We start from the raw sequence: 13,540 nt of genomic DNA, 5'->3' as shown, positions 1-13,540 counted from the left end.
AGCCGTAGCCACCTTGTAACAATATTGAAACACGACAGCGAGGTAGCGTATTAATAAAAATAAAGTCTGGTTATTACAACAGCAAACATGCTTAATTTTAATGGGTATTGAGACCACTCACACATGCTTTGTGCAGTGTACTATAGTGGACTGAGCCATTGTGAGGTTCATGAGGGGGAGTTCAACTTTCAAAATAAATTATTTTCCAGTCTACATTTAAACTAATAGCTTTCAGTGGGTTTAATATTATTTAACATTAAATGGGTATAATTTAAAGTGATGGCTTGATGATTGCAAAGAGCGGTGCTATACCTCCTCATCCTCCCCTTTAATTTCCACCCACGGTTGCACTGACATGACCACATGATTTTAGGGAGGGAGGGGGTCCAATCAAATTTCCCCTTTAGCCACACCTCTGGATACCTTTGACATCTAAGTCCCACACTCTTCATAAACAACCTCTGTGTTTACCTGCTCATTCATGCTGTGACAAAGGTCAGTTTAAAGAGACTGCACCAAATGATTTTTGAACATATTCTTTATTTAGTTTCAACACAACTATACGCAGTCTATACACAATCTCATCTCATTAGATAGCTATTTCACTTTAATTTAACTAAACAGGAGCTGGGGGAACATATATCCCAAAATACAGGAATGGTAACATTCACAAAATAAAGAAAAGTGAAATAAAACACCAATAGAATAGGCAATGTAATCAATTCAGATATTTTTAATTAAAAAAAGGATTTTAAGAAATCAGCATTAATAAACAGCAGTGACACAGCTCTCTCTTGATATCTGCTACCATGATACTTAATGCAAGGTGTTTATTTTGCTCACATGTACTAATACAGACTATAAGCTTTCACATGTAACTGAGGTGTTTGGTTTCATAGCTCAGAGATGGTGAGTTTTTTTCTTCTTCTTCAGTCATCTGAGCAACATCTAGTCATAATGTATTCCTGGAGTCATCTCTCTATTATTGTCATGCTATAAATGTTTCTATGCAACCAACACCAACTGGTCACTGTTGCTATAGAAATATAGGACACTAGAGGTGCTCCATGTCTTTCAGTACTAATAAGAAGTTACAATCCTGTTAACATATGCAGCAATACTGCAGAGAGAGTGCCAGACTGGATATGGAATTTGGTTAGGTATGGATGGGGTGTGACTAAGTGCGTGTGTGTGTGTGCACTTCTGCATATCATGTAAACACTCACACAAAGAAGTACATATTGAACACGGCATGCTTAAGGCAGTAGTAACACGTATTTTACCTCTTGTTTGCAAGAGAGTGCTAGCTGACATGTTCACATCAACACATGGCCAGTCACGATTCTTTATGAATTAATTAAAATCTATCAGTAGCTTTGATGCGTTTGAAGAAACCTCCACATCTAATATCAATGTTTCATAAACACAAAGATAGTAACCCGACTATAGGAACAGAAAGATCACGGGCTGTCAGAAGGAACTGTGGACTCCTGGAGCAGCACAGTGACGATTTAAAAAGGAACACCACAGCCTCTTTAGGATAAGTGTTCTAGCCCTTCACAAATTCACAACACGCAGACACGCAGTGTTAGAAACCACACTCGAAATGTAGCCCCAAGACGCCACGGAGGACGACAGGTCAGAGTCAAAGGATGCAAAGTGTTAACTAATAATATGTGATGTGGAAGCTCAGTCTCAAGATACAGGAACTGATTTAGGATATAGATCAAGTGATCTGTACCCTTTGATGCGCTGCAGCTCCTGGGAAATCGGTGGACAGAAAACAATGCAGTAAAATAACTATTATCTGAACAGGTTTCAGGTTTGGAGAAAACATAATAAAAAGACTCTGTATTCATTCTTAATCATTTAGAAACAGCTCTCCAAAATTTGAGCTAATTGGTAATTGTTACTTCTGCAAACAATGACAGCGAGATTATTATATGGTAGACGTCGTTAAATAATAAGCAGTGTTGTGAAAAATCCAGTAAAACAGGAAGGTAACATTGCTCTATTTAATACCACCATGGTACTACAACCCTACGAAATGTCTATACATCTTAGCAGCACTTTGGTTAGAGGCTTGCTTGATAAACTGTCAAGCCAGTACCCTTTAATGGGACATAAATTATATATGTACATAGTGTAATGCAGGGAGAAAGTGACACAGGGCTAAATATTTGGTGGCCTACTGAACATTCACATTTACATGAGATACATTTGTATTACAAGGAAAATCACTCACAAAAATAAGAAGAAAAGTAGCTATATTACAGAACATAACGACACACAACAGCAGTGACATTCGTTATGTTCTACAGCTGACAGAGAGGATTAGTTTTGTACAAGACAGGATTGAGAGATTCATATATTTATATACATTTTCTGACTTTCTTTAAATACAGTTTCCATTTTGTTTACTGTCAAAACACTTCCCGAAAAGAAACAAATAATCTGCAGTTACACAATATCTTGAGCACACTGTTCCCTTGTTATTTTCAGCCAATACAAAAATGTGTAAACTTGGCACAGCCTCTCTGCTATAAACTCTGTACGTAGTGCTGGGTCTCTACTACACTGGTTAATTGGGCACATTTGCAATTGGGTGTTGGCATCTGTTTAGTTACTTCAGAGTTAATACACCTGGGACTGAGGAGATTAAATTTGCATTTCATTTACAGCCTAAAGACAGCATTTATGAATTTGTGTTATTATGTTATAATAGATTTGCTTAGAACCTGATAATACATCAAGAGTGACACTGCAGTTTGGCATGCCTTTGATTTTTCCTCTGTGTTGGATCTTAATAAGTTTAATATTTAATAATGTTCTTCCTGATGAAACCTTAGAGAGATTGGTAAGTGATGACTGTTTCTGCGAGTGTGTACATGAGTCCAATCAGCCGCCCCTCAGATGCTTGTCTGCAGGTCCCCATTGAGCAGAGTACTCTGGGTCTCCGTCGGGTCATTCATCATGCGAGATTTGTCCTGCCGGCTATCACTTCGATCGACCTCGTCCAGCCCTCCCACATTTTTAAGACACAGGACATTTTGGAAACTCTTCTTGAAGTTCTCTGATAAGAAGGCATAAAGGATTGGGTTAGCGCAGCTGTTGGCATATCCTAGAACCACCACGAATGCAAAGGTACTTCTCAGGATCGGGGTGGTGCTGATGGTGCCTGTCACTGATGTGACGTTGAAAACGTAGAAAGGCAGCCAGCAGAAAACAAACACTGCCACCACGATGGACACCATCCGGGTGACTTTCCTCTCTGAGCGCTTCCTCTTGGAGGAGCCCACACGGATGCCCGAGGACTTCACCTTGATGATGATGCACAGGTAGCAAAGGCAGATGACCATGAGGGGCAGGAAGAAGCCTAGAATGAATGTGTAGAACATGAATGCTGTGTAGTAAGCCTCTTGAGGTTCAGGCCATACGATGGTGCAAAAGCAGCCATCGTGCTTTGTAATTACACCACTGTAGATAACTATTGGCAGGTTAACCATCAGCGACACCCCCCACACTGCCAGATTGATAGTCTTGGCCATGCGTGGCTTCCTCCACTTTGTGGATTTAATGGGATGCACAACGGCCAAGTAGCGGTCAATGCTCATGACCATCAGGCAGAAGATAGAAGTGAACTGGTTGAGGGAGTCGACGGTCATCACGACCCTGCATAGCACAGGCCCAAAAGGCCAGTGGACCAGCGCCAACTGGATGGCAATGAACGGCAGGCCAAGCATGAAGAGCACGTCAGCCACCGCCAAGTTGAGGATGTAGATGTTGGTAACTGTCTTCATCTTGGCGTAGCGCAGAATGACATAGATGACGAGAGCGTTTCCACACAGCCCCATAGCACAAACCAGAAAGTACATGCAGGTGATGACCACCGTGCTGGTTCTGGTGAAGCTGTGGTCTGTGTAGTTCCCGTGGGGGATGGACTCATTGTCCTGCATGAAGCTGTCGTACAGGAGGTGCTCCGACAGGTTCGGAGGGGATGACGGGAAGATCCACGAGTCCATGACACCTCAGTCTCTCTGTGTCGCACTGATTATGACATCCCACCTGGACACAAGCACAAGAGAAGCTATGTCAGCTAAAGTATGAAAATCTTGAAAACCAACCTCTTTATTGTGTTCTTTCAACCTTGATGGACTAAATAGCAGAGAACACGATCATTAATCCACTTGCGGACAGATGATATGAGTGGCTATTGTATGGCAGAAAACTGTCCACATGTGAGCATACGATGTAGCAATAAGAAAATTAGTATTTTTTCACATGTATGGCCAGCACTTCGTATAGGGAATCTAATAGTCTACACCATGATTATCTGTATCTCTGTTGAGAACAGACCTGACTAACAGCATGTCTTAGGAGGAACATCTTCTCATACAGAAGCTTAGACGGTGCTTTCTACCTGAGGTTAGACCTTCTTTGCGCCTTTATTTGGTCAGGCTTACTGCTACCGAGGGAAATCACTCCACACGCCCTAAAGCCATAAGCTCTCCCGGGGGAAATTCTTTCATTTCACATGCTGCAAAACGATCAGCTGTGACAAGCCACCTTGGATTCTTTGTTGACACATTTCCCCCCCACCACCCAATTTATTAGGGGGACGGCATGGATGTAAATTTATCTCAGCTTAAGTAATTGAATGGGGGGAATCACGGCACTGCCAATAGCCTTGTTGCAGTCAGACTGAAGTGCTTTTCACTGCCAGTACACAGGAGGCAAACGTGGTCTGACAACTTAGTTTGGAGCCAAAAAGATAAGTGGTTTTATTATGCCAGTGCATCATTTTCTCCATAGCAGCAGGAAAGGTTGGACTCTGCCTGCAGTCTTGTATTTTGGTAAACAGCTGACCATGTTACTAAAAAGGATATTTGAACTCAGTGACATCTAAATGTCCGCTATTTGATTCAGGTGCTTACACTGTTGTGATACCTATCACTTGGAAACTGAAAAAAGCACATTCCCATTGCAAAGAATAAATAAGATTAGTGATTAGTCCTACAGAGGCAGAGCACAGACATGATTAACATGGTGCCTGAAGCACTTGTGTAGATGAAAAATGAATCACACACAACTAAACACTGCAGGTGTATGGTATATTGTGGAAAAAAAATGCTGTGTTTGAGGTACTGTGCAAACTGAGCAACAGGTATTCTCTCTCTCTCCCTTTAAAAATATACAGCCAAGAGCCAGCACAGGCAGAAAGGAGTCAGAAATGCAGTTTGCTCCCAGCACAGATGGTAAAAAGAGTATTTTGTAGCTAAAACCCTTCAGGAACGTGGATTTTTTAGCAGAAGACAAGACAATGAAACAAATCTGGTTCAGAAAAGACAAACTGCAAAAGAGTGGGGTTAAGTCATTCATTAACATTATTAGGAAACTCTGTACACAAACAGCATAGGATATTGTTTGGTTATGTGTGTTGTGAAATTGCGCCTGTGTAAATAGTTAACAAAATTACCACAGTCCACGGTAAACGGGCGAGACATTTCTTTGGCTCAAGCACATTCAATTTCCCGTTTTTAATTCATTAATCCGTAAATCTGACTTCTCCTTTATTTTCGTACAGTTTTATACACATCCCTATCAGTTGCTCTTGGAAGTTATTATCTTACCTGTAACTGGGCTTTTTTTTCAGCATTCACAGAACACACCGCTTCTGTGTGGGTTCAAGTGTTTTCAGTGTCCACGGCAGGTTCATCTTCAAATATTCCCCAAGTTTGTCTCATGGGCGAGATGGAAAACCACTGGGTGATGCAAAATTTCGTTTTGCATTAATTCCATACTGTATTGTGTGTTACGCGACAAGAGAAAAAGACACGGATGCCCTCGTGGTGTGGCGCGCGCAGTAACTGTCTCCGGCAGGAGGACGCGGGGATGTTTAAGCAGTGCCGGGGAGGTGCTGAAGAGACTCACCTCTGAACGAAGAGAGAGACCGTCTCCAATGGTGCAGAATGCAGATAGCCAATCCCACATAAGATGGAGCTGATCTGCATGAAGCATGCTATAATTTAGCGACTCTGGTGGCGAGCGCCCTGCGCCACTGTGCATAGGATAGTTCTGGGATGTGACAATAAAGTTGACACCAAGACTTAGAGGAGGTCAGTTCATATCAGCTTATCAGCTTATCATCCAATTATCATATGACTTCAACATTTTGGTTACAGGATCGAGGCACGAGTTCTTTTTCATGAAATAAGTTATTTACTTATTTACTAGTTTATTTACCCGATTTACATTTTTTTAAATTTCAATTTTATGTAATTTCTGGGAAAAATATGTCAGAACGCATTTCCTTAAAGTCAGACTAGGATTGGCTAGGAGACGGTCTGTTGTCACAAATTTTCCCTGAAGCTACAAACTCAGATTTTTGATTGCGCACAAAAAAAGGAGCTTACCTTTAGCTGAAACCTTTAACGCATGCGCTTTATACTTGAAAGCTCTGCGATTCGAAACCAGGAGATAACACAAATGGTACGACACCTGTGCCTTAAGCACAGATAAGAGGAAGGGCATCTGCCATAATCTGTGCCAAATCAAACAATACTGATCCATCCGCTGTGGCAGCCCTTGGGAAAAGAGCTAGCCGAATGAACCTAAACTTTACAGTCTGATCAATGCGGCATAGGCATTGCACAGTGAAAGTCAAACTGTCAATAAAGAAAAAAAAATGAAGTGACTGGAGTGAGACTTGGATGTCATCCACAAAGGAAAATATTACTTTCAGCCCCAAAAAAGTGTACTGCAAGTTCATGCCCATACTTTACCTTTAGTTCAGCTTTCGCCCTTCAGGGGGCAGTAGTGAGCACAGAGCTGTAAAAACAATCAGGTGCTGCAGAAACCTCCAGCACTCATTCAAAGCTAATTTCATCATGTTTCCTCCATGTGGTAAACGCAATACATATCTAGTAGTCTCAACGATGCAGGATGTAGCTGAGGCGGTTGCAGAGTGCTTCACTTCACACCTTTGAGACCCAAGCGTTGGTTTTGAAGTGCTGTTTTTGATGTTCTTCAGCAGCTCTGCATGATGGGAGAGTGACAAATCCAAATCCAGCGTCCCAAACATCTGCTCGTCAACCTGCGGGTGACAGTACACAAGCCAATCAAATCATCCATGGCATTATGAGTGAGGTCCAATCTTCTGCACAGGTAGAACACAATATTAATGTTTCAGAAAATCATATTCTAATTGCAATTATATAGTCTATAAAAATTTAATGTTTATTTTGTATAAAGTGGTTAAAGAGACTTTTATAATGATTATTTTTCCATCTTGCTGATTTTGGCAGAGAAAGAGAGACAAACTTTTATCACTTTTATTTTTAAGCATTTTGTTTGTCAGTTGTGTTTTTAAGCACTTGTACCTTGTACTGATGGTACTGCACCCTCTGGTAAATGGTACGGTACTGTAATCTGCATGAGGTCAAAAGAAGAGCAAATGATACCCTGTAAGTAACAGGCTGGCATGAAAATGTTGGGGCATTATTCAATATGATAGAATAATACTAAGGTGCCACTTAGGTTTCTTTGCAAATGGATGAATGTGGGGTTTTTGCCGCAAAAGCCATGACTAGTAAGCTGACAGACCTGCACTTTCTGTCCTAACACTAGTTGTATTGCTCATGACACATGAAACAACAACCAATCTGGAAGATGTCAGACCACATCGGGTTTAAAATTGGACTTAATCTACTGTGTCTGCCTTGTTTTTCTTTTTTCTTTAAGAAAAGAACTTAGGGAAGTGCAATGTTTGTAACATTATTTTCAGATTTAGGCTGTGCGTTAACGGCTTAAAAGCATACTTTGTTTTTACATAAATAGCAGTTAGGGGAAAATCTAGTACTGGGTGCACTTCATCGTCAAAGCCTGTCTTCTAGTCCTGCATTTAAAATTCGCATGAGGCCATTAAGCAGTTATTGATTGGATATTATTCTTTTTTTTGTTCTTTTTTAGTGAAAGCTAGGAAACAAGCACATGTTGACTGTCCAGAAGAAAGACATAGAAGGAAAAGGAAAAGGTCATGGGGGAATTTAAACTGTAATTTATTAGTAGGTACCTTGCCCCGACAAAGAATCAATGACCCATTAACTTGGTTTTGTGTACAATGCAATATAGTTAAATTAAAGTGATCTATGAACTTTTCTGTATGATTTTAACATTGATATTGTAGGTAAAACTGTGTTGTCATTGAAACCTTGGCATCAGACAAGTGTCTTGGGATGTTATGGTAACGGTAAAGATTTTTTTATGAGGCCTTTAGGCACTAACACTTATTACGGGTATTCCCTCTGCGAAAAATGCATGGCAGTACATAATAGCACTGAACGATGTGCAGAATGAAATCCTGACTTGGCTTTGCTGGGTAGTTCAGGTCTTTATTTGCTTTCTAATTACTGAGGCATGATGAAGTACCTCTCTGGTCCAGGCCCTGAACTGAAAGCATTGATTATACATCGTACCATGGTGAATTGACAAGCAATTAGAAGCCCGAGGCAGCTGTAAAATATTTAATGAATACTACTGATGCTTTTGGCAATTATGTAATGACTGTACCACCAATGACAAAAATTAAACAGGTGTTTTTGGAACCTGTTTATATAATAAGTTAGCAAACATGAAAGAAATTAGGCCTCATTCAGAGACTGTTGACATATTTTGTATTGTACTTTTTCCTGTCTTTGGTGCTTTGTCACTTATAGTGCTGCAAATTGTAGAAAAACAAAATACAATTCCTATATTTTTCAAGAAAAATGGGAAATATGTGCAGAAATTTATTGAAACATGTGCAAACATGGAAATACAGTATATAAGGCAAAAACAGAGTCTAATGAGTGAATTTAGTATAGCCACCTTTATTCTTCACCACAGCCTGAACTCTCTTAGACCAGTTTTCTTGTCATTTTCAGGAATAGTTCTCCTGCCTTCTTGGGAGACATTCAGAGCTCTGCTTTGAATGTTGGCTACCTTTTGTTGGACTCTGGGGAGCCCAGTCCATGAATGATGGTGTTCTACTGTGTGTTTTTCTATCCAGATATGCTTCTGCTGCACTGGCAGTGTGAATCATTGTCCAGTTGACAAATAAGGCCACTGCCAATCATACACTTTCCAGATAATATTGCATTGTGGACCAAAATCTTAAGCTGTTTTTCCATGTTCATAATTCCATTGATTTTAATAAGAGCCCCAACACTGCTGCCTGCAGTGCAGCACCAAACCATGACAGGGGCTTTTCGAAAAAAAATAAATTTTTGTGTTTTTTTGACAAAGTTTCTGTGTTTACATGTTTTGGATCTTTAAGTGTTAAGTTGCTTAAAAAACAACATTCCCCAAAAAATAGTCAGATACAAGGTTTAGACTGGCAATGAATAATAAAGCAGCCAATGCTCAAAGAGATCTTTGAAAGACCTTTATAACCTGCTAAAATTATTTTTAACTGATTTTAAAGCATTAAGTAAAAAGGACTAAATAAATTTCTCAGACATTCCTGAACAACTTTCCAAAACACAACTGTGTATAGAACAAAACATTTATTTATCAAACCAAAGACTTTGTGTTTAAGGCATTAAAAGTCTTTTCTGTGACCGAGGCACTCTCAGCCATATGCCTTGCCCTGTTTGTGCCAACTGCTCTATCTGTAGTCTTAACACACTGCGATTTATTTACAGAAAATGACTCTGCCCGCTGTGACAAACTCTAACTCCTATGAGACACAGTTGCGGTGACTAAGGTGATTCTGAAGGATAATGATCTGCTTCATGTTGTTCCACATAGTCTATTACAACAAACTGAGCACTAAGAAATACAGACGTTACCTTGAAACACACCCGTTGGGACATTTAGAACACAGTAGTCGGATTTGAGCACCAAGGTTCATAGTTGACATTGGAAGGCTTCAATCATATTGAGTATACTTTTTCAGCTTTATCCAGCTTTATCCAGAGTGTTTTCAGTGGGATCTCACTGTCTCCATCTTCATTTGTTAAAGAGTATTGAACACAGATAAGATTTGGTATTAGATGTCGTGACTGTTAATAAAACCCGACACAAACCTCTGATTGCTATTCAGCTTTGTGTGTTTTTGAATTTTGCTGTCAGAGGTATCTTTTATTTTGCTGGCATGATGTCGCTGGACTTTTCATCTTTGTAGCAGGAAGCACAGGTTATAATCAAGCTGGGAATAAACAGTGTGGGTTGATGGATGATTAGGAATCATTTAAAAGTCGGCGCAAATCACTGCGCTTGACAGACGTTTTAAGTGCCAGCCATTTCCCATAATAGCTGTACCAATGACATTTGACAAAACATGCATGTAAAATCCAAATTAATTACTCTGTAATTCCTCGTGTATAATTCATTTATGAATGCTTTTTGTGATTGAAATAGCTGGTTAAGTTGAAATGATGCTACCCTAGAGGTACGAGGTATGATAGTGGAATGATTTAAACCTCTAATGTGAGGTAGATTTAAATAAAACATACCCAGACTTTAATTTTTATTATTAATATTATTATTTTATTGTACAGTTCTGAACAGAACACACAGAACAGAATTTTGTCCACCTAGCCATCAGCCGAGCTTAGCTGTTTGTGTGCAACAGCTGACAGCCGGTCAGTTCCTGATGTGGCTGTAAATGTGCTTTTAGAGCTTTGTCAAAGGGTGTTATCTGGCATGCAAACCAGTCACTGCTCTCTTTTCTGTTGTTGGAACAAAGCTAAAGAACTGCTTGTTTCAGAGCTGTTAAGTGCGATTGATTATCTTTGCTGGAGACTGTTCCACTGGATTTTTAGTGCTCTCAGGTTCAGTCCAGAATTTTCTTTAATTACTTTCTTATGAGTTACAGATAGCATACCTTTTTCCATCTTATCCATTTGCACACAAATACCAAACAAAATTAAGGATGTCATTTGTGTAACATGATAAAAACTAAAAAAGAACTAAAGCTAACGTTTGTGACTATTGTTTATTGTGCAGGGTAATCTTCTCCATAGTCAGATTGTTCAGTCAACACCATGTGAGACTGTCAATACCCAATATCAATGATCTGGAAGGAGGGCTGTTGCTAGTGTTTCCCTTCGGTCGATTGCTTTGGAGGATGGCAGCTGTGATGGTACTAGCAGGGGACTTTGCACCACTGTCACCACATTCATGTTGTTTAAAAAAAATCCGATATTTTGGCCTTACTTTCACATGTTTGATGTAAGTGTCCTTCCATCGTTGGTTCTAGAGTGATAAATACAGAAGGTTTTATTGCACTCACAGTCACCGTCATTAATTCAAGTAATGTTTTCTACATCTGTCTCTCTTCCTTTTCACACCTTGCCCTCCTCAGATAAGGAGTAGACCCTATTTCACTGACACGCACACAAGGAGAAAGACAGAGGAGAGGAGCCAGCTCACAACCTTTAGAAGTACAGTGACTGGTCACTTCATTAGGTACATCTTGCTGATATAGGACCAGACCACCTCTTACTTTCAGAACTGCTTTAATTCTTCATGGCATATATTCAACAAGAGGCTGTAAACATCCCTCCGAGATTCTGGCCCATATTGACATGACAGCATCACTCAGTTGCTGCAGATTTGTGGGCTACACTTCAGTTTTGCCAATCTCCCATTCCATCACATCTCAGCCGTGCTGTATTGGACTGAGATCTGGCGACTGTGGAGGCCATTTGAATATAGTGAACTCATTCTCATGTTTAAGAAATCAGTTTGTTGCTTTTGCAATACGAGGCATTATCCTGTTGGAAGTAGCCATCAGAAGATTGGCACACTGTGATCATAAGAGGACAGCAAAAATATGCAGGTGTTTAAACGACCCCCAGTTGGCACTAATCATATCCCCTACACAATTATAGCACCGACTGCAGCTTGAACTGTTGATACAAAGCAGAATGGAGCCATGTTTTCAAGTTGTTTACACCAAAAATCTGACCCTATCATCTGAATGTCGAAGCAGAAATTGAGACAATGTTTTTCCAACCTTCTTTATTCACTGTGACTGTGTGAAATGTAAACTTACTTAAAAAAAGAAGATATTTAAAAGTTCAAAAAACACAGAATGCTGGGAAACAGAACCAGGGCCATGACACTGACCTGCATTAACAATGCATTTTAAACAAGAGAACATTGTCTGTAAACTCTAGAGATGCTTATGTGGGAAGTAAATCATCAGTTTCTGAAATACTCAGACTAGCCCAACAAAGATTGAAAAATTGAAAGTCACTTAAATTTTCTTTTAATTCTGATGCTACTTAACAGTTTGTTTTGACCATGCTGACATGGCTAAATGTACTAATTTGCTGCCGCGGGTTTTCTGATTAGATATTTGGGTCAACGAGCAGTTGAATAAATATATCTAATAAAGTTAGCTTTCCAAAATAAGGGCTGGATTCTTTATAGAGCACTGAAAGCTTGCTTATAGACACATTTTCTTTTCATGTTCTGAGTATTTTCTTTTCCTCTCGAAGGTCCTTGGAATTGTTTTCTTCCACTTTTCAAACCAGACTTCAGAGAGAATTTTATGCCCTTCACTGCTGTAACTTTATGACTCATATTCTCTTTCAAGCGTTGCCTGGTTGTGTGGTTACATGTTTGGGAAGCAGAAGAAACTTGCTGTGAGTTAAACGCTAAAATGAAAACTCGAGGAAATATATTTTGAAATGATCAAATATAATTTTTAACTTCAGCAGGTAGTTTAGCATTTTTTTCTTTTTGAAAAATTGAACTGTTACACTGTTAGAAGCATTATACAGTCAAGCATTGCACTTTTGTGGGTTTTATTTTAAACACAGAGGCGTTTAATGAATCTCTTGAGCCTTCCATCCACAAAAAGCCAGTTAACGGTTTTCAATCAATCTTGCAATCTTCTAATAAACCTTTTTTTTTTCCGACACACTTTTCTGCTTCACAGCTGTGTGTGAGGGTAAAAGCTGAGAGGTGGAGCGCCTGGTCGTCGTGTGGTACTTTCTAATCTTATGAAGCCAATTGGTTTTCACTCTACTTTTCAGAGCCCAGAGATGAGAGATAAAATAGCTCATGGAGGGAGACGGGTGTTGGATAAGATTTCTCAGGTATGCTCTGTCTGAATAAGCTGTCAGTGCTGCTTTTGTTGCATTTCTGTGGCGCACTGCTCAGTGTCTGACTTTCCCACTTTAAAATTATAATCGTAGCATCAGTGCTTATTGCAGACAAACAGAGCCTCTTGATTTAAATTGTAGCTTTGATTTTTATTTCAGGTGTCATTTTCTGTCTGATTCCTGGGACATTATGTGGTGTGCAAAGCTTCTATCAAGGGTTGAAAATTTCTGGTGTAACTGTGCTGTCCCATTTTTTGACATCTAAAGTAAAGTCTTTAACCCTTTAAATCCCAAACATGAAATAATTGCCAGAAAATTCTAATTTATCTGGATGTATTACATGTATCAAAATTTAGTAATTCCAGCATTTATTTTAAAATAAATTGCTTAAAAATGTGTTCTCCAATTTCACCTCGGTTTTTTTGGAGTGAAAAAAAAAATAACAC

At 39.5% G+C, this 13,540-nt stretch overlaps 1 protein-coding gene and 1 long non-coding RNA gene across 6 annotated transcripts in view; one reads left to right on the top strand and one right to left on the bottom strand.

The window, feature by feature from the left end:
- Positions 1-520: 520 nt before the first annotated feature.
- Positions 521-6,551, bottom strand: LOC116325197 (somatostatin receptor type 2-like). 5 transcript variants are annotated; one of them, XM_031746019.2, is made up of 4 exons: positions 6,414-6,551; positions 5,932-6,075; positions 5,631-5,762; positions 521-4,065 (listed from the first exon to the last, which is right to left on the bottom strand). In XM_031746019.2, exon 4 carries the CDS (start codon positions 4,020-4,022, stop codon positions 2,910-2,912), a length of 1,113 nt encoding a protein of 370 aa, XP_031601879.1. In that variant the 5' UTR covers positions 4,023-4,065; positions 5,631-5,762; positions 5,932-6,075; positions 6,414-6,551; the 3' UTR covers positions 521-2,909. The 5 variants fall into 5 exon arrangements, with proteins under 5 accessions (XP_031601879.1, XP_031601883.1, XP_031601881.1 ...); XM_031746023.2 differs by lacking the exon at positions 5,631-5,762; XM_031746021.2 differs by lacking the exon at positions 5,932-6,075.
- A 359-nt stretch (positions 6,552-6,910) lies between these two features.
- LOC116325229 overlaps positions 6,911-13,540 on the top strand; it is a 108,975-nt gene continuing 102,345 nt past the window's right edge. The window contains exon 1 of the long non-coding RNA XR_005612892.1: positions 6,911-7,164. This is a non-coding gene — a long non-coding RNA (uncharacterized LOC116325229). The remainder of the gene's footprint in view (positions 7,165-13,540) is intronic.

The sequence above is a fragment of the Oreochromis aureus genome, linkage group 4 (assembly GCF_013358895.1).
Source record: "Oreochromis aureus strain Israel breed Guangdong linkage group 4, ZZ_aureus, whole genome shotgun sequence".
In the NCBI taxonomy this organism is placed as follows: domain Eukaryota; kingdom Metazoa; phylum Chordata; class Actinopteri; order Cichliformes; family Cichlidae; genus Oreochromis; species Oreochromis aureus.
This window is presented reverse-complemented; position numbering and strand designations above follow the sequence as displayed.